The following is a 22,241-nucleotide window of genomic DNA, read 5'->3' on the forward strand; positions in this document are numbered from 1 at the left end:
TTGAAAACAAGGTCCCAGAAAACTGTTTGAAGATGGAAAGGTGGCAGTGTCCGCCAAATATAAACAAGGTAGAACAGTTTGAATTGTGGTGTCCTTAAAAGGAGCATTATGTAGTTTTGTGGAAGAAATGTGAATCAGAGGAGAAATATCTTCATTGACTGTTTTTTGTTTATGCCTAAACATATTGAATTAAACAAACTCTGTTTGTTTTCATGACTGAATAAACTGAATGAACAAACTGACCTTAACGTTCAACACAATTTCATGCTGTTTTACTTTGTTTATATGTGGCGGACCCTGCCACATATAAACAGCTCCAAACAGTGTCCTGGCAACCCTATTTTCCTCTGAGAACAGCTTGTGTACCCAGTTATGGAAAAAATAAAATATTTCTGACTGTGTTATTACCTCATTAATGTTTTAAATATTAAAATTCTAGGTTTGAATTTCTACTCCAAAACTACATAGTGCCCCTTTAAGTTAAGTTTGTTTATTCAGTTTGTCAGTGAAAATCTGTCTCTTCTGATTAAAAGCCACATGGTGCACCTTTCAGATCGCTATAAACACACCAGAAGAATCATATCATGTTGTAAACCTCGTGGGATTAAAACCGATCAACCCATCACCCAAAACTTCCCTCCATAAAACAACTTCTCCCTCATGTTTTAGTCCCCATCATGTGAGATTACGATGTCTGCGAGGTGGTGGTGGTGGGGGGAGCAGAGGAGAGGTGGGACGTCCTCCTGGAGAGAGGAGGGGAGGACGAACAAGAAAGAGTAGAAGAAAAAGAAGTAGAGGAGAGAGTGAGGGGCGCCGGGAGGACGAGAAGACCGCTGCACCCTCAAGAAGTGACTTCAAACACCGCGCAACCTTCGTTGCAGGAGCGCTGAAAAGTCCGACCGCTTCCCCGCCTCTCGTCGTCATGCGCCTCGGCTTTTAAAAAGCGTCCCGGCTGCCGCTTCTGCTGCTGGGGGAGAAGACACAGTCACCTCGCGTCTGGTGATTTTATTTTGTATTTTTTTGGCGGAGTTTAGTGTCCGACCCGGCAGAGCGGCGAGCAGGCGGAGGAGAGGGAGTAGGAGTAGGAGGAGGAGGTGGATACTTCTCCAGGTTCGGGACTGTGCCGCATTCCTGCCCGGAGCGCAGCGCTCAGGAGTCGGACCCGGTGCACTCCGTCTCTCCGCTCCCCTTTAAAAAAAAAAGAAAAGAAAAAAGATTCCTGGATCCGTCCTGGTTGTTCTCTCTGAACATGGACATCAATAATGCACAGTGAGAACTGTCTTCATTTGAGCTAGAGAGAGAGAAACACAAACACTCCGCGCGTTTTCCCCTTCTCTGACTGGATTTGGATTTAATGCCCTTTTTGGCTGCGACCATGGGTGGATGGTGGATATTTGTTGGCGCTCTGGCTGGGATCCTCACCGTGCCCCGTGGGCTACATGGTGGGTATTTTTGACCTCTCTCTCTTTTTTCCTTTTAATCAAACCGGTTGCCTGGGTTGTTATGTAGGTCAGGGGTTATCAGACCACCGTGCGCACTCACATCAGAGCCTCAAACTCCAAATTGAATCAGATTTAGCTCCTTATCAGCTACTTTTTCAGCATAAATCTGTCCAGGCCACACATGGAAATTCTGTTTTTAGGTAAAAGTTGTGGCCAGATTTGTAGAATTGTACCCATTTCTATTGAGTGAATGTAACTTATTCATCGAGTTGCCAAGGACGTCCTGGAGCTCCTGCAAGGACTCCTGGAGAGGATCAGGACCCTGCTTTGGGACCCCTCAGCAGGTTGTTGTTTTCCCAGGGATGAGGGCAGAGATTTAACTGTGTGCCAACTTCCCAACTTCAGGCTGTGTAAAGTTTAGAGTGAATTTAAAGTAAGCTCTTTAAATCAAACACATGATCATTTGGAAGGATTTCAGAATCAGAGCCCCCCACCTGGGGAAGTATTCACAGAAGATTTCACCGTTTGATGCTGAGAAAACAGCACCCATACTCAGATTGGTTGGATTGCGAAAAGTCTGAACGTGTTTCAATCCCTAGAATAAAATGATTAGCATTCATATAATGTGTTGGATTGGAATAAAAGCTAAAGATTTCAATGTGAATGAGTCAGAATCTGCTGGACACCGATTTATTTTTTAGATTTAACACGAAGTCTTCACATCTCTTCATGTGCAAATCACTAAACCAGTCCTCAGTGAAGATGTACTTCAAAGTCAGTTGGATAAATCTAATGCAAAGAACATGAAAGCTGGAAGAAGTTCAGGAAGTTCATAACACATTTAAGCTCATTATCGAGCAGAATGATCTCCCAGGTGAGTGATTGATCCGTTGATTCTCGCGCCGTCATTGGAGAGAAAAGCATCACGTGAAGTCAACCTGTTGTCTGTGGTTGTTGTACATCTTTATGTTGCAAGAGGTCCCCACGCACATCTTTGGATCCGATCCCGTCCGAGGGCCTCTGTGCCTTTTAAATATTCATAACTCTGCATCAAATCTAAAACGTCTGCCCATGCAGGGCTACAGTATTCCCATCAGAGGAGCTATGATGCACAAGACTGTCAGGAGCAGAATCCAAAGCAGGTCTGTTCGGCTGCTACTGAGCTGACCGGTTCAAGCTTTCCCTCCATCCCTCAAATCAGACTCAGTCTTGTTAATATAACAGCGGGGGAGAGCCATTATGAAATCTGGAAAGACGTGAGAGTTTCTCTGCTTACGTGCAGCAGCCGAATTTAACTCCAGACCATTAGCATCTGCTCTTCATCTCGGCATGCGTCCAATCTGCTTGGCAGCACATGCGTCAATACAATTCAAACTTTCATAAAGCAAGATACTCCTTCGCCTCCTTTTCCGCGGAGAAGAGGGCAAGTTGGCGTTGGCAAGCAGGAGCAAGATGGTTATAAAAGTTGAAATGTTATCGACATTAAGTCCTGCTCCGCGAGACTGAATGGATGATGAGATTCAGAGAGGACTTTGTGGAGAGGCAAGTCACATTTCGCGGACTGTGGAAGGTGGCCCCGCACATCTGCCTGCTTATTATTCCTGACCCAGCCACATTATAGTCTCACTCACCGAGGACATTGTGTTTGGGTGATAATGAGAAGCAGGATGCTGTATTTTCGATGCAAGTAACTCAACTTATTTCAGCATGAGTCCACTTGAAATTCTGACTGGGCTTCTTTTCCATGAAGCATTGATTTGGAGATACGCAGGTCAGAATATGTCTCTGACTTCCAGTTAAAGCTAAACAAGGTCTTTTAAATGTCCAGGAAACATAAAATTGCTGTTAAAACGGTATTTGAATGCCTATATTTCAATGCAAAGCTCATAGAAGTTCAAATAGAATCACAGAAACAGTAAAACTTTACTTTAAATTTGTATTTTCACCTGTAAATCGCCAAATTAGCACTTTCTGGGATGCAAATATAACGAAAAAAAAACAGGTGATGTGTCACTTTCCCAGCATAACAAACAGTCAAACACTTGATGGGTAATTCAAGCAACAATCCTCATTAAAATATCCGATCGAATGAAGTTTCTCTGATATAACAGAGTCCTGATCAGGCTGAGAGAGGCAGCAGGGGGGAGGTTTTCTCATCTTTCTCTCCATATTTTCACGCGACATCTCGTCTCGAGTGTTTCAAAATCTCGTCATCTCCAGATACCGCCTTTACATTTTCATTGTCTAATGCCCTGAATTAAGAATGGTGGTAAAATCTGTAGATGGGCCTTTGCATTTTCTCATATCTGTGATGCTCTTTGATATCTATTCCCATCAAGGCTTAGAGGAGGAACTCCATGACGAAACTCTCTTTGACCATAATTATCCTCAGCAGATGAGGCTTGATCACAAGAAGTCAGTCTTGATAGCTCGGGAATTTTTAAAAATTAAGAATCATATTGTGAAAATTGGCTTAAATATGTGCAACATGTGTCAGGTCTAGTGACAGGTCTCCATAGTCCTCGGTGATCCTCCACCTCATACCCAACCTCCATTCAGAATTTATACATTTTTAGAATTTTTCTGGTTATTTCCTCCCCCTGAGTTATGTCATAGTCAAAACATAAAGGGATATGCGGAGTAAGAGTAGAGCTACTCCAAAAAAGGACGGAAGCACAGTTGCAGTTTCAAGCTTGTGGTTTTACTCACTGATAGTGGATTTAAAGTAAAACTGACAGCTGGAAACAGCAACAATGCCTCTGGCCTCCTCGGGTGTAATTCCACATTGAATGAATACAGATTTGAAGTAACCTATTTGAGCCCAAAGAAAATTACCTCAATTTTTTGCCCAGTTAGCCAATTTCAATCACAATATGTTCAAAACTGCAGCAACACTAAATGTGGGCCTGGAGCCTAAATTCTTCACCCGAACTGCCAATGATTTCCATTCACCTTGGGAGGAGGTAGGTGCATATTTCCATAAAGAAAATCAAATAAAATCCATCTTTTTAAACATCTGCAACCTTGGTTACATTCATACTCACTCTCATTTCAGTGTGATGAAATGACACTCACTAATCTTTGATATGTTAACTAGCGCCACAGCATCAAAAACCGACTAACAACTGCTTAATTCTGAAATGCTAATTGGATTTTCAGTAAACTGTTTTCTTTAGCAGCAGAACTGCCGTGTAAAAACCACTTCTGTTTATCTGCCACAAACCGATTTAACTGCCAGATTATACTTCGCAGCTCACTCTGTCTCTCATGCAGAGAGATAAAGAGACAGCAGCATGAAGCAGCATCATACACTGACTCGCTCCAGGGCATCTTGTGTGAGAATCCAACTGTAACTTTACTCCTGTTTTGTGGACCTGGACCATTATGGTAAACGTTTACCTCTCGCTGTACTTCTCCCCCCTGAGATGTCTCACTTTTCTCCAGTCTGGTTTTGTGAGGCTCACACACCTCAGGCTGGGCCGAAGCACGTGTCCATCCCTCTGTCTGTGTTTTCCTAACATTTAACCTTCAAATTGAGCAGAGATAATCATCAGTGTCCTGCTATTTTGGTCTAAAGGTTGCACATTTCCTGGCTTTAAGCCCCAATGGCAACAGGTCATGCTGTACTGATTGTGGATCAATGCTCATTTAAACAAGAGATACAAAACTGAATTCTAAGTAGGAAAGAATAGCTGATACAAAGAAATGATATCAAATATATGTGAAGTGTGTGGATCCAGGAGCCGACTGAGCAGGCTGAGGCATCGCCAAGTGGTGCCACTCGATCTCCACTCTGATCCACTGTGGTGACCTGGAAGAGGACAGGCCACACAAGATAATTAGCAATGAAACAAAAACGTTGGAATCAAAAAGGATTAAAATGTACAGAAGATGTAGGAGATGGTAAAACATAAGAGAGCAGTGATCCATGGGAGCCCAGGGTATGACGATTGAGATGGCAGTGATGAGTGACAGACAGAGAGATGTTCCCAGGGGGGCCATGGTCCAGCAGAAAGCAGCCTGAGTGTGTGTTGCTTTTGTGAAATCAAGTTATCTTGGTAAATTTGTGTTACAAGTACATTTGCATATGTGTTCAAAAGGGCTTAACGTTCATCAGTTTAAGCTGGACTTTGTCAGGCTCAGCTCAACATTGATTAGCTCCAGCTTCGTTGAGCTAAACAACGTATGGTTTAACATTAACTAACCAAGTATGAGTTTGACTAACTGAGTGTGGGACTGGGTGTCCAAAATGCCCAGAAGTGGACTGGAAGATTATTCATATTCCGCATGAAAACAGAGAAGGCCATAAGATAGACTAATTACATAAATAACTAAAGTGAGTGGTGCATTTTAAACAATTTGACTGGAACACAGGTTCCATCAGTGAGAAAAACTAAGCTGCACCTGCAAATCACTTAAAATGAGCGCTGAGCGTCGGGACGGAGCGTACACGCTATATTTTGCTATCATGACTAAAACCATTGTACTATTTTGGCATTATTGATCATACATTGGACAGAATAAATCTAAATCAAGCTAACGTCATTTTGACCTCATCTGTGATCACGAATGTGTCAGTGACGTCTGAATTCCTGTAGCATCAGACCTGTGACTTCATGGTTAAGCATCAACGCCGTCTGATTTTATGTAGCCTATATTTTCCTGGATTCTCTCATTTGGATTCAGAATTATTTTTATCCACCTCACATCTGACAGTACGCAGCGACATACTTGACACTAAAGGCCTACTGGACCTCACATCCGGGAGATTGAAGGGAATTGATTTCTAATCTTTCATGAAGTTGACCTGCTTTTTAAATTGCAGGAATTACACTGACAGATTTACATAATCTCTGACAAAAAACAGCTTTATGACACAGGCTATTGATAATACCAAAGGTGTAATCTTGACTGGTGTCTAATGCTATCTTTCTTTCTCTCCCTTGTCCGTCATCCCAGGAGCTTGTGTCTACGAGGGATCGCTGCATGCGGTAGGTGCACCCAGTCTCTCAAATCCTATTTGATCTCTGTAGTATCACCGGTCCGCTCACAGAAGTAGGATCCTGTGTCTGTTTGTAAAGCCTAATGGGAATGCTCATGTATAATTCACAGGGGACATTATGAGGCTAGTATGACTGACAGCTGAAGCTGTTAAGTGTGTGTATGCGGGGAGATAGGTGGTAAAAGGCGAATGTATTATCAGTTGGGATTGCTGCACATCCTCTGTTGTCTGCGATTTAGCTGAGAAGATGTGTCTCATCTATAATGCATGCCTCATTCTGACTTTGTGGATGATAATGGCATTGAGAGAGCATGTTGCAGCACGGCAGCGGGCCCGGCTGCTAAAAGAAGAGCAGCTGACTCCCGCTGCTCTGCCGATTGAAGGTTGGGCTCTTTTCAAAGTTAGACAGAAGTTTTCTGATGAGCTTCAATCCAGCGGTTCCCGCTGGGTTTTGGCGAACAGTCAAGGTTTTCGCTCTGAGACATGCTTTTGTTTTATATTCTTTAAACCCTGCTGCTGGATCTTCATATCCTGTCCTGCGACTTATTTGAATGTTTAAAGTTGTCGTGTTCCGCTTGAGGCAATGATAGACGAGGAGTCATTTGGTTCCTCTGCGGAGGCAGCCGAGGCTTGCCCACCTTCAAGCATTTGCACTTTAGATTTGAACTGACAAAAGTTTGACACAAAAATAACTGTCATAGTAGGATGCCATTACATACCACAACTCACTGCCACAGTTTGCTTATGGCTTACCGTTTGATATCAACTGTCTTTGAGCATAAATGTATTTGGCTAGTTCAACTTTTTGTCAATAGATAATTAAGAACGTCCCTACCAAAGAAGAAGTGTGTTGGCTGTAATATGTAAGCCAGATTTAAGTGGAGGGTCTTTGCATCAGACTTCAGACTATCCACCCTGAGAAGTGTAAAAGACGAATCACACAGCAGTTTGAGACCTCCTTTAATCTCCTTTCATCGGTCAAACCGATCAAGTTTAAAGAAATTACATCTTCTGCTGTGCGCTTCAGCAAACCATCACTTGTGTCTTGCGACAACTGGTAATCTTTCTTAAAAAGCCTTAAACATGGTTCTAAGCGGTAGACTTGCGGTTCCCAGGCGGAATAATGACGAACCCCTGCTTCGCTCCTGCTGTGGTATCAGCATAATTACAGTAAAGCTCAAACGAGCGAGCAAAAACATACCTACAACTACCTTCAATCCTTGTAAATGCACAGGAACACATCCTGCCTCTCCGTGTTACTTTTTCCCCCGGCTTTGAAGCTGGATAATTGTTGGAGCGAGGGATGTAAAGGCAGAGGTGGTACAGGCAGTGTTTAAAGGAGGGAAGAGGAGTGGTGGTGGAGGCCAAGGGAAAGGAGGGGGGTTTGTGGGAAAAAGGAGAGGGCAGGGAGACAGGTGGGACATTCCGGCATGTTCGAACACAGTCGGGAAAAAAGCCCTTCTGGAGTTCAAAGTGAAGAACTTCCCCCCCAACACCTGGAGTGGTGGGCAGATAGGAACAAATGGAAAATAAAGACACATGCAGATTAAAGTGCAGGTCTCAATAAGAGCCCAGAGGCCTCTCTGTGTGGTTTAGGTCTGCTGTGAAAATAATCAGGGGAGCAAAACAGCCTTCTCACACATGATCAGTGTCCTCTTTCTTCCTTTTCCAAACTTGAATTTCTTTATATAATTAGGTTTCATGTTCCGCTTGATCTATGCCAATTAAATATCTGTCAATCCATGAACAAAGATCGTTCTGATCATTTTTACAGAGCTCAATTGAAAAGGACACGAAGGCCCAATTATATGCGAGAGATGACAGGCATTTTAAACTGCAGTAAAACAGCATTTTCCTATACTTTTCTAAGGTTTCTCCAGCAATTCTCAAATGTTTCCAGACCTGAAAATAACCAAATTATTCTGTCAACGCCTCTCTACACTTCTCTGCTGCGTCTAAGAACCCTGAATACATTCAGTGTGAGCACTGAATGCAGACAAGGATCCTCCCAGCTGTATGCCCAGTCAGTCAGTGAACATGCACAGCAGTTTCTCCAGTAAACTGATTTCTTTAACATCATGTCAGTGAGAAAACAGGGATTAGAGAATCCTGATATCCCCCAGATAGATTTCTCCTGCAGAATGCTGATTTCTTGGCTAATTGGCTTTTTACATGAACTCATTTGGATGACAAAAGACTCCAAACACTAAAAGTAACAGCGGAACGGCACAACAACACGTTTTCTGTCACTCTTACAGCTAAAATCAGTAGGGCATGCTCTGAGAATTAAAGCAGATTACTGAACTGCTGCATATATATGCAAATTTACATTAACCAGGTCACTACTGTGAGTGTAAACACATTCTCAGATTACCTGAGTAACCTCGTCACGTAGATTAAAATGTGATTGACAAGAAAAGAAAATATTGACTCACAGATGGCTTGGAGCTTAAGGACGATATGGCCTGTCTGTTTCACAGCCTCTGTCAAGACTACAGACACGACTCGATACTAATGCAAGGAAGTTAATAATGGATCTTTTGACAGCAGCCATATGGGACAACGAGTTGGGGAACTTTTAAAACTCCCAGGCAGCCAATCAGAATGTCTGATACGCCAGATATCTGTCAAATCATCCAGCAGTGAGGTCTTTAAATGCTCGGACGATTAATTAGCTGTTGCAGCTTCCTAAAACAGAACGTCAAACTACAGCCAAGTTGGAATAGGATTCTTAATATTTGCATAGTGCCGGCTCTCTATACTGCACGATGGAGGCTCTGAGCAAGACTACATGGAGATAAACAACTGAATCTAGTGTTAGTTTTTCTTTAAAAAAGCTGTTCATCATCAGTGCGGATTCTAATGGATAATTTTATTTTTCTGCCTAGACTAACCTTTTTTTTTATGTTATGTTCATCACATTTTCGGAATTGAACAAAACAAAGCTCTTGTTCTGGACCTCAAACACCACATTGATCAAAGCACTGGTGATTGCTACCTTTGTGCGATGGATTAAATAAGTGTGATACAGACACTGAAGAGCAGGTATGCACATTTTCCCACGAAGAAGAGCCCAGTTCCCACGGATAGATTGATCAGACCGTCTCATCGGCTCAGTTCCCGCTGACAAGTTGGAGGGGCCAGGGAAGACAGCGTCTGGCTGATGTTCCACATCTGCACTAAATCTTTCACCAGTCAGCTGTCTCCCGTCTCCGGCCCTGTAACCTGATGAAACAGATCAGACCCACAGAGGGCTGTGCTCAGAGGAGCCTGTAACTCGTGGGTATAAACAAAGGTCTTCGGTGACATCACCCTCAGGTCATCCTAAACATCCCAACCTTGTCAGCCAGGGCAGTTACATCACGTACTAAACATGGCTGCTATTGGAGAAGGAAGATCTCAAATCCTTTACTTGAAGTGCAGGTGATAGAGGAACAAGACTGAGCAAGGGCTTAGCCCATGATGGCTGATGGTGGGCTCAGTTTACATGAAACTAAAGTGCAACTTTTTGCCGTTTTTGTTGTATTTTTTCTGTTAAGCATTTAGAGGCAGCTGTCAGAAAAATGCAATAAAATAAAAAAGTGCAAAACATGTTCTCAAGCACTGAGTTAATGATTCTATATGCTCCTCCTGCTGTGCACCATAAAACTGAAGGAATTGTGGGTAATGAGTTCTACATGCGTACTGACAGATTGAAATAACTCAAAACTTATTGCAGTGGTGCAGTGTGCCACCGGGCCTGACATGCTGCTGAAATACAGCATATATAGCCCGCAGTGAAGGACAGCAGGGCTCGGCAACATGCAGCACCATGTCCAAATATATCACCTGCCCCTCAAGGCTTGAATTCCTGCCATTGCAAGGCGCCGTTTCTGTAGGAATCAAAATGTAGGGCACCTCAGGAATAGCACTATCAAGACAGAGGTCCGGGGCTGTAATGCCACTGTTAACAAAAGGCAGAGCTGGGATTTATCAGAGGTGGAGCAGTGGTTTATTGCAGTGGTGGCAGTCCGAACACCTCAGTAACACCGACTCTGAGTTCACTTGTTTGCAATATAATTTGTTGACACCAACTCCTACTCCTGTCCTGACTGGTCCCAATTCTTCTTATTTGATCCCAATCCTGACACTTTTACTCCTGATTCAGCAACATTTTTCTCCCATGATGAACGCTGAGAAGCCCAAAGTTTAACTCTGAATACAAAGAAGTAGAGCAATACTGTTTTTATTCCGCTCAGTGAAATGAGTAGTAGTTGACTTATGAGCTTATGACCTCATGTCCAACATGCACACATGTGTAGTGTTTACAATAGGATGAACCATTAAAAGGTAATGCATTTTAATTATTTTATCTTTTTGAAACACTGTAGTCCCTCTGGAGTGTCTCGGGTTGTAGTCCTGGTTTGTGTTCGTCCTTTATAGTTTGTTAATGGCTGATTGTTCTGTTGAACAAATAATCATATATCATTTCCATTGGCCGCAACAGCTGTCACATGATACTGAAAGACGGAGTTTTCTTCTAATTCTTCTTCTCTTGCACAAAGTAATACCAATCCCAAACCACAAATTCATGCCAGACTCTATTTCTGGACGTGTAAAGGACACTACATGAAGAGGTGTCCTGATCGTGACACTAATAGATAAGGGGAGTCATGGTGGTCCACAGGGTTTAAAATGCTGGCATCTCACCCATCTTTGATTCTCTTTCCATATTTGCTTTCAGCTCCCAGTGGCCTCCTATCAATTAAGGCTAAAACTCCCCCGAAATACACGACGGCCAGCTTAATCTGCCTTCAAGGGCGCTCAGAACAACCGTTAACACTTTTAATTCTTGCCTGGCGTTCAGGCATAACCCGACCTTAAACCGTGACCACTTAGTCCTCAATTTTTTAAAGTGTGTCTGTTGTCAGTTTAACACGTGATTAGTTTAGTTTTATTAGTGAGAGTTAACTGTTAACGTAGCGTGCAGCTTTAGTGCTGTTACTATAGATAACCGCATTAGCATACCTGAAGCGCTGATGTAGAACAATGGTTAAATATTTGACCGAAGCTCGGTTAGAGGTGCCCTCAGAAGCATTTAACAGACAGAAACAGGTATTTTACAAAAACTGTTTTACTTGAACTAAGGACACTTTCAACAGCAAAACAAAGTTGCAAAGCAAATTCAGTAAAGCTGTTGATGATGATGTAAATCATTTTCTTTTTTATGACTTACATTTTATTGAGTTTGAATTTTTACAACAAACAAACAAAGGCAAAATTAAGATACACAACTGTTGATAATGAAATATCAGAGTGAAGACACTAAAATAAAATAATAAGGAAAATAATAATATATAAAATTATATTTAAAGAAAAAAAATTTACACAATATAAAAAATAAAATAGACAGTCCTTGACAAGAAAGTTCATGCACGAAATGTTAGGCAGTCTTACCAGGAGACTATCAAAACACTGCTGCGTGTTCATTCATTGTCCAATGTGAGGTTGGGGTAGTTTTCCAGTAAACAGATCCCTGCATTGCACCCATACCACCTCCAGCCTCATTTCCGTGACAGCCCCCTGGGTCCGTAATGAACATTGAAATATCATCAGCATATAGCATAAGTTTGTGTGTGATCCTCGCAATAGGGGCTCCATGGATATTAGGGTCTTTGCGAATTGCTGCGGCTGAAGGTTCCAATGCTAAACAAAACAGTAATGGGGAGAGAGGTGAGCCTTGTTGGGTCCCACGACCTAGCCTGAAATGTGAAGAAATTATGCCATTAGTTTGTACAGCTGCTTGAGGCTCACTATATAACAGTTTCACCCACTTTAGAAACGTCTGCCCAAAACCATAAATCTCCAGCACTTGAAAAAGGTATTGCCACTCTATGCAATCAAATGCTTGTTTAGCATCGAGTGAGATGGCTGGTGCAGGTGTGTTGTCGTTCCTAATCACCCACATAACAATAATCAGACGTCGAATGTTATCTGAGGCAAATTTATTACATATAAACCTGATCTGCACGTATTAGCGTAGTTATAACACTACTGAGACAACCTGCAAGGATTTTGGAAAATATTTTAGTGTCTATTAATATTAAAGAAATTGGGCGATAGCTTTTACAATCTGTGGGCTCTTTGCCTTTCTTTAAGATCAGAGATATTAGAGCCTGAGACAAAGTGAGGGGTAACACTCCTCTTTCAAAAGCTTCATTATACATTTGTAACAAGAGTGGAGTGAGCTCATCCAAAAAGCACTTATAAAATTCTGCCGTCAGCCTGTCGGGTCCTGGTGAATTACCAGACCGCATTGTTCAATTGACTTCCTTTATTTTTTCGGCCATGATTGCAGCGTCAAGCATCTCATGATGATCTAGATTCAAAGCCGGGAGGTCTAACCTTACCAAAGATTAAAGAATGTCCTCTTTTTGGTAAGACGATGTGGAGGTGTACAGTTCCATGTAAAAATTTCTAAAAGCCTAATTTATGGCTGACGATTTTGTCACAAGACTTGAGACTGGACAGCAGTTATCATAGCCCTAGATTCCTGTTGCTTAATATAACGTGCTAAGAGTTTCCCGGCTTTATCTAGAGTTCGAAATACCTTTGTCTTGCTCTAAAAAGTCCAAACTTGACCTTCTGTGATATTATCCAATTATATTCATATTAAAGCTGCGTGACCGTCTTTAAGTTGTGTGGGGAATAGCTCTGCTTTCATTTGTCTTCTGCCTCTCCCACTTACCTCTCCAAGTCTGCATCTTACTTGTGTTTTGTTTTTTCTTGTGTGATGAGAATTGAATAACTTGTCCCCTTACAAAAGCTTTCAAGGCCTCCCAGACTGTGCCTACTGATGAGACAGAGGCAATATTTGTTTCAATGAATAACTCTATTTGTGTTTTCAGCATTGCCTTAAAGGCATCATCTTGCAAGAGGGAGGAGTTGAATCTCCATCTTGGGGATTTATGTAAATCATTAAATCATGAATGTCTTTATTATTGATATTATCATGAATCTGCACCTGAAATACAGCTTCAGTGCGACTGCACTGCGCCCTGGTGATCTCGCAGGAAAATATTTTTTTGCAGAACATCTCTAGTCACTGTCAGAAAAACAATTTCAGCAGTGTGTCTGATTGCTGCTGCTGCCTCACACGCTTCATAACTTGAGTTTGATGATGCTGACTGAAAGCAAAAATTCAGCTAAAACTCCAATTAAAAGGAGCGAGCAAACAGGGGAGGCAAATACACAGAAAGCTCTTTTAAAGGAACCTATATCTAGTGACTTCCTCTGTGCCACGGGGTAATATCCCCAGCAAGAGTATTCATAGCCATCGAAATTGCGCTCATTGGGATCGCTGCTGAAGTATGACATTAAAAGCGCTAATAGGATCTGACAGAATCTGTACAGAATATGTATATTAGAAGGAACTGCCTTTGCCATGGCCCCTTGGTGGATTAACGCTCAAGCTGTAGTGATAATTCCTCTGTGGTGTTCACGCCGCTGTTTTTCCTGTGGGGCTCCAAAACGACTCATGTGATCAGAGGAAAAGCCAAATCGGACCCCGTGTCCCCCCTGACAGTTGAGACATGCACCGCAAGGATCACTTGAAGGCCACAGGAGCGAACCGAGGGGAGGAAAAATCACAAAGTACTGAAACTAGAAGAAAGTCTTGAAGGGCAGACGGAGGGGTTAGGAAAAAAACATCATGTGAGGGACGTAAGCCTGGGACAGAATTAACACAGAGGGGAGGATCTCTGACAGCGGAGACGCAGCTTCACCTCAGTCCTCTGTGAGACAGAAGTCTTATTCAGCATCTTCCTCTCTCACCCTGAGTAGAAATTCTGGGCGGGAGGGGTCACCTGACAGGAGAGGAGGAAGGGAATGGCAACCGCAAAGTAAACTGGAGTAACAGTATAAGTGCCTTTAAATACGTAGTTTGGAACTTTTCAGACAACAAACCAAATGCTCTTCCAGTGTGGTTCACCTACCGGATGTTAATATTACACCTTCCCATCAAACGGTTTCATTAAAAAAGTTGAAGAAAAATCTCGGCCATTTTCTGAACTGCCTCGCATTGTAGTTATTTTTTTGGCAGACCGGAGTAGTGTCGCTTTTTTGGGGACTGTTTGCGGCGGTGGATTAATCCACATTAGTGCTCTGGTGAGTATTTGGGGCAGCAGGAGGGTGTGTGTGGGACTGAGTGAGAATGAACTACATTGTGTGTGTTCGTGATAATAAGGGAATAGGTCGCCCAGTGCAAGGCTGAAGTTTTTCAGACTCATTATGAGATAAAAAAAAACAATATGACGCTAATGTTGTGTGAAGACTAACACACGCACAAACTTATTTTTCTGTTCTTCTGTGGAAAATGGTCATTACTGTGTTTTATGTTCTACTCTGCGATGACTTTGTATTTGTAGATTGTAAGTGATTGTAACAGAAAACCTGTTGAATATTGAATATCAGTGGATTAAAAGAAGACATTTTGGAGTTTTACAAAATTGTATAGTCAGAGTAAATCGTTCTGAGACTATTTTGTTCTTGAACCAACAAATTTAGATACTGAAACTGTGAAATGTTGATCATCTTGACTATATTTATTAATCAGTCAGAGTGTCTCATTCTGTGGCCTCAGTTTTCCTGCCAACTTTCGACTCAGTCGGAGGTTGCTTGTGTTTGCGGCTGAGCATCAACATGACATAAAAAAAACAGCTTTAATGACACGCTGAAAGTTCAGTCCGGGACTTGCCGTGCTGCATCCTCAACTCGCTGCCACTGCTCAAGTCAGGTTAAAGAGAAAAGGCTTGTTTTGAACAGCAGACTTTTTTTTTTTATATATTAACCTAGCTGGGGGGTTATTGAATCATTTTATTTGTTAGATTGTGAATCCTGATTTCTCCAAATTAACCCCTGCTCCAAACCCAGCACAGCCCGTCCCTCCCTGTTTATCCCTTTGAGAGGTTTTTCGCTGATACTGTGATGTTTGAAGTTACCAACATAATGAAGAGAGCGCCGGCCGCACGGCTGTCAGGAGAATAGGAGCTTTTCAGAAACACTGTGGCCCAGGACACGGAAATAGATCATTTGAGGACTTGCCATTCGTGGCTCTACCACATCTGAATTATTAAGTGGCCCGAGGCTGTGAAGTGCCTACACTGGCTGCTCTTTTCAAGATGCTTTTAAGGCTAAACCGCATCTTGCATCTTGAATCCCGCCGTACTTTTGCGCCTGAGCAGCAGTTTCCCATTTGTTTTGCTCGAGGGAGAAACTTATGAAGTAGGAGTATAGAAACAGTGTTGCTTTACTTTCATGTCCATCACCGTGGTGGGTTTAGATTGCATTAAGGCATTGAGACTATTTCAGTAAGGAGCTAGAGGTTACAACTCTCAAAAATCTTAAAACCAAGTGGAATATTACAGGGCAAGATTACAATCAGGATGTAGAAGGGGCACTACAAGACGCAGAAAAATGTTTCATTTTGGCCTTCCCTGCACAGAAAAAACATTGTTCTCTTCAGTAGGAGATGAAAAACAAAGTTGTGTGTTTAACAGAACTAATCAGAAATGTGCGTGAGTGATTTTAGATGTTGTAAATTCAAGTTTTTTGGTGTCGGGCCACAGATCTACCTCTGTTACACTCCACGGCGTGTGAAGTTCGATGATGTGGTTGCAGTTACAGATGAAGAGATGTAGGAAGGAGAAGGGTGTTCGATTGGGCTGATGGAGCCCGGGAAAAAGGTTATTTGTCATCTGAAAGCCATGAGAAGCGGGTACCTGGACACGGCTGGAGAGATCGGAATGAAAGAGGGAAATGAGAATTAATGGAGAGTCGTGCAAAGCCGTGTACAGACGGGAAAGCAGCATCGGGTTTTTCAAAAATGCAACTGTTGGTGCCGACATGTTGCTACAGGTGCAGGTGTAAAAGATGACCCAGGAAGTCTGGTTTGATTAATGAATCCATGAGTTGTGAAGGCTTATTAGACAGCAAAAAACAGTGCAGCGCAAGGCCGGATTTTTAACGCCTCATTTAACAATCTGTGAAGTTGAGGTATAAATAGTTACTGTAGTTCAGTGCCCTTCATGCTCCTGAGTAATCTACCAGAAATGTCTTAAGCTGCAGGTTCAATTTTGTTTTTGCCAGAGCTTTATGTGTTTGGACCCCTACTGTGCCAGTGCAGTAGTCACCCTGAAATGATTGAGGAGGCTATTTTACTAGGACAGTGCTAATGCTGCCTTAGGGGTTAGACAAAAAAAGGAAGTATGTTTAAATAGAGAGGTAAAGCTGGAAGGCTACAGAAAGAATAAAAAAGATGCGTTTATGAGGTCCAAGAAGGCCTCATTTGATTTAAAGCATTAATAAGGGTGTTGGAGATTATTTTCTCCGTCTTTCACGTAACGACCCCTCGGAGGACCCTCTATCTGACTCTGTCCCACGCCTCAGCAGTGCTGCCGGGGCTAAATGTAGGCTCACCGTGCTCCCCCGACTGGAACTAAGCCGTTTTTTTTTTTTCCCCCACCAGCTCTCAGCAGACATGCAGAGCTGTGGTGGAGCTGAGTGAAGCGTCGCAACCTTTGGCAAACACCCAGTCGCTGGGCTAATGGGCAAACAAACAAGCTAGCTGCTCCCCTTCCTCGTCTACCCCTCCTTCCCCCTCCAACTTTAACCCCCCCCCGACCCTCCGGGCCCTCCGATGGTGGCTTTGACAGTTTCATCACCGAAGGTCCAGGAGGTCGTCGGCCTTTTGTCTCTCACTTCATTCACAGTGTTTGATTCCCGGCTCGCCATTCAAGCCAGTTTGCCTCTTATCTGTAAATACCAGCATGCGGCCCCTGAGCCCTGGTTTGTCTTTCTCGCTCTACTTTTTCCTTCTGTCTGTGCCTGCAGGCTCTTGGAGCTACAAGTGTTTATACAGAGAAATGTTAAACTGAGCCAAGTCTTTGTCCCCGTCGGCTCAGGCGGCCGTGTTCACACACGCAGCAGATCACAAACCTGCTATCCAAAGGGCTCATTTTTTTTTTTCAGCTTTATCCTCGGGTTTCCCTCTTGTTTTCTGTCTTGGATACAGGAGGAGGAAAGAGAACATTTGCAGGAACAAGTGCTTAAAAAATTAATCCTTCGTCTGTAGGAAAAGACTGAGGGAATCTAAAAGAAGAATTAGAGCAAACAAGGGAGATTTTTATATATTGGAGATATTAACTGATACTCTTGAGATTGAATTGAATGAATGATTTAATCATAGGAGCATTCTGCCAAGAGAAAAAAAATCAGTCTTGTGTGTCTGATGAGAAGTGCAGTTTAAATTAAAGTTTTTCCCGTTGTCTTTGTCATCTGGAAGACAAGATGTTCTAATCAGTCCTCTCACTCGTCTGCAGAAAATAGCTCCGAGCAACATTAGAGCCACTCTGACATGTGAATTAAGCTTCATGCACGTATGCATAAAACAGTCCTCAACATTCATGCTGGAGGGACTTTTAAGGTCTCACAGTGTACTTGAAATCTTTGTACTGTGTTATCGGGCCTGCTGGCTTCACATTCTGGGTTTTAAAACATTTTCAAGAGAAATTAAGACATTATGCTTTTATGAATTTTGATGTTTCTTGCTTTTGCAATTCAGGGGATCTTTTGACAGAAAAGTCAAAGGAAAAAGCCTGAAATTGAGGCTTAAAATGCAAAAGGAAGGCCCAGATTTAGTGATTCTACATAAATATTGTATGCCGTTGTAAAATGCAAGTGGTGGAAGTGAATTGCAGTCGTTGCTTCTTTCACAGATGTTGCTTACAGGAGTCCTGCTATGCTTTTCTCCCACACCAACAGAAGCTCCTCTCTCCCACAGTAAACACTGCTCCTGAAATGCATCGTCAGCAGTCCCGGTTTTAATTCTGTGACTTTGTGACATCACACTATGTCATCTTGTCACACATTTGCATAGTTAATGCCTAACTGCTATTTTGGCATGTAAGAACTGATATAGCACTAACTCTGTTGTTGTTAGCGGTGCTGGCTTAGGTGTGTGTGTGCTGACCAATCAGAGCAGACTGGGTATTCAGGAGGAGGAGGCCTTAAAGAGACAGGAGCTAAAACAGAGCGTCAGCGCCAGTAAGCAAGGCAGTGTATCTACAGCTATTCATGTAGTGAAGCAGCACTAAAGGAGGAAGAATATTAAGTAAATTTCTTCTCAATAAGTAAAGACCAGAAATCACCAGCCTTCCTCCTCCAACCCCCGACCTACCCCTCAATCATCTTCCTGTGAGGTCTGAGCTACAGGTTCATAAACAGTGCTGGTTTTTAAAGTTTCATGTGAAGTTTTCCATGGCACTCGAGGTCCAATCAGCTGAATTTGCTGGCAGGATCCACAGTGAGAAAAAAGGTGTGAGGACAGTGATGTTCTGGTGGGAGCGGGTCTACCCTCCTCACCACATCTTCTTCCACGACGGGAGCGGGAGCCATCGTCTGCTGCCATCTGCAGTGATTCATGCTCAGTCCTGCCCTCGTTGCCCTCCTCCTGCCCCCACTGAAGTCACTCTCTGGTCAACCACATTTCCCTTTGTGTCTGTCTGGATTATTGATGAAGCAGGTGAGGCACAACCAAAGAGACTGCAGGCTGAGTGAATAGTTAAAGAGGTTCAGGGAGTAGACGGAATAACACAATCTCTTCGTTTGGAGGCACTTTGAACTGAATATCTACCGGTTTATGTTATTTTTCTCATTGATTCATCATTTAATCTACAGAAGGTCAGAAATGTCAAGAAAAAATACCATTGATGTTTTCTTGAAACCCAAAGCTGACCTCTGCATATTGATCGTTTTATCCAGCAGGCAGTCGGGAAACCCAAACATATTCCTCACAATGACTCATACATTGTGAGTTTCTCCCTCTTCGACTTCGATTCATCTTGAATCAAATTCTCATAGGACAAAAAAAGTTTTTCATCAGTGCCCTCTAAAATTAACCATGTAGCAGTTAAGAAAACAAGTCATATGAGTCTTTCCTGACCAGCCACCTCTACGGTTAAGGTCTGGTTAAGTTAAGGCAACTACAGCTACTTGTTTAAAGTCAGGGAACGGTCAGATAGTCACGGCTAAGACAAATCAATGTTGGCTGTTGGTACGAGGCAGTTGGCCAGAAATGTCACAACTGCAACAAGCTGAATGCTGAGAGAATAAAAATAAGTTGGTTTAGGCAGTAAAACTACTTTGGTTAGTGTTAGGAAAAGATTATGGTTAACAAGCTTTTTTATTTTTTAAAAATGTGCCAATGACTGAGATCTTTCCCTAACCCCTACCCAAGAGCTGTGAGTGGCTAAACACTACCAAACAATCCATTAATTAACTTTAGTTGTTAAGAGAGGACAACTTGTGTCAGCATTGAACATTTTACTGATACATCAAGTTTCAACATGTGCATCTTTCCAGGCAACGTTTTTCAGCTGAAAGATATCTAAAAAATGTCTGTCACATTTGAAAGGTTCCACAGTGAGGGTTTTTTTCACAGACTTTTTGAAGACGTCGAGTAAAAGTTCTCATTTAGACCATATTTCACCAGTATTTGTAGTGCTGGTTATCAACTGAGAAATGTGGATATTGTTGCTTAGTCAGACTCCAAAATGATCAATTTTTAACATCGTAGAGGATTAAAGTTGCTGTAAAAGCAAATCCTGCAATATCAAATGTAACTGTCAGGGATCAATCTTGTGTTCATAGGGCAGCCTGTAGTTGTGTCTGAGATGGGAAGCATCCTGTTTATTTCTTCAGCTTGTGCACTTTGCTTCACAAGTTCTGCTCCTGTAAGGCTCTGAGCACTTGTGCATGCAGTTTACAGCAGTAAGAGCATTGTTTTGTTTTTCATTTATGTATAAAGCTGCTTCCACTTCGATGTCCTGGAAGCTTCTTGTTGTCAGCTCACAGCCTATATAGTTCCATATTTATGATGTTTCATATGAAATATTGAATGTGTTGAAATTACGTCTTCATGTAGACCACAATTTAACAATTCAACATACCTCCACAGTCATCAAAGAGGCTGTAGCTCAGGAGGTGGAGTGGGTCATCCAGTTATTCGTAGGGTGCTGGTTCGAACCCCCTGCTCCCCCCTTGAGCTAGACACTGAACCTGAAAATTGCTCCTGATGAGCAGTTGGCACATTGCTTCGGCTTTCAGAGTCTGAATGGATGAAGTGCTGTAAAGCGCTTTGAGTGGTCAGTAGACTGGAGAAGCGCTATAGAATTGATAGTCCATTTACCATCAATATTGTCTCTCTTTTAACTGACGAAGGAACAAATAATCAAAAGACGTAGACGTAGACTGAAAACCCGCAATTAAAAATGATGACTGTAATTTTACAGTAAATTACTGGCTGATAATTGCAGTAAATTTACTGTGGTATGCTGTAATTATTGCACAATATTATAGATGAACATCACACTAATATATCGTGTTTCTACAGTAGCCTGACACTATTTTACTGTGAAGTAGATGCTACATTAATATAACAGCAATGTGTTTTCACATTAAACCAACCATATTGCTTGTTATCATGTAAGCCTTGTAACATGTGTCTTGTTGGACCACTTGTCGGACTGGTAGTCTGACCGTACCTGTTAGCTTGTTATTAGCCTTTCAGCATGTTAGCAATACAATAATCAATGGCTAAATTACTGTATGGTGTCTTTTTTTGCTTTGTCGCATCAGAACACCACATTAATTCAAATTCACTGCAGCTTACTGTTAATATCCTGAATCATTAACCATTAAGCTATGCAAAAGCGTAATTACAGAAGTTTATTGTTAGAATTAACTGGTGTGCCCAACATTTCATATGAACTAAATGTTAAAATTGTGGCTGGTGCTCACTTGGCTTCAGTGACAGCTCAGGATCAGAAAGCAGTGACCAGGATTCATGAATTTTGGAGCACTACTCCTCAACATCAAGGCGTTTTTTTCAGTGTTGTTTTGGCTGTTCAGACTGTTCCTCTAGACATCGACCGTTGTCCCTGCAGCTGTATTTATAAACTTGCCTATCAAAGTGATAATTTCAACGCCTGTGCTAAAGCTGACGACAGCTGCTAATTAATGTTTAAGCTACTTTGATTAATATTTTTAGCAGTCGATGGGGATTTTAAGATATCTTTCATCTGGTGTTGGCATTATTTTTTACACATTTACAACATTTAGTTTTGTAAAACTTTTGTCTAAATCTGTGGACAGAATTTCAAAGTCAGTCAAACAATTTTTTTCAATGCTAAAAACTGGTACAAAAGAGGACACTCATTTTTGAGTTACACCTCCTCTTCCTCATGTGAACAGATAATCAGACATCTACTTTGATTTTCATCTCCTTGACTTTTGTGTATAATTGACGTAAATCTCTAAATCCACGACAGGAGAACCCTAAGTGTAAAATTCCCCCAGATTTAACGCTGAGCCGTATAATTGTGACTCAGTCTGTCAAAGAGCGTTTTATGAGTGCAGTATGATTATCTTTGTGTCTCCGCTCATTACCCTGCACTGTTAACCTTTTACTAAAAGGAGCCCAGTGGAATCGCAGCCTGAAAGATAAAGCTGATGATGACAGTTTGAGATGGATGTTTTGGCCTCGGGGTAATGCGTTGGAAGCCAGACTCGGCCTGTCGATGACTTCATTTCCCCTCCTTTACCTGAACGGCGCTCCCTCCGTCAGCAGAAAAGAAAACAAAGCCCGCTCCCACTCGGTCCGACCCCACAGGATGATGGGATTACTCCAGCGCACAAATCTTGGCTTCCTGCCTGACTGATAAGAAGGGAGGAAAATATAAAGACTGCTGATTGTGGAGCAG

At 42.3% G+C, this 22,241-nt stretch overlaps 1 protein-coding gene across 2 annotated transcripts in view; it reads left to right on the forward strand.

Moving 5' to 3' along the window:
- The first annotated feature begins 719 nt into the window (after positions 1-719).
- The window catches only part of fras1 (Fraser extracellular matrix complex subunit 1), a 257,491-nt gene continuing 235,969 nt past the window's right edge, over positions 720-22,241 (forward strand). For both annotated transcript variants that reach the window (XM_030416990.1, XM_030416991.1), the window contains exons 1-2: positions 720-1,442; positions 6,402-6,433. In XM_030416990.1, the coding sequence (XP_030272850.1) occupies positions 1,355-1,442; positions 6,402-6,433 (120 nt within the window). In that variant the 5' untranslated portion in view covers positions 720-1,354. The remainder of the gene's footprint in view (positions 1,443-6,401; positions 6,434-22,241) is intronic.

This window comes from Sparus aurata, chromosome 5 (assembly GCF_900880675.1).
Source record: "Sparus aurata chromosome 5, fSpaAur1.1, whole genome shotgun sequence".
NCBI lineage: Eukaryota > Metazoa > Chordata > Actinopteri > Spariformes > Sparidae > Sparus > Sparus aurata.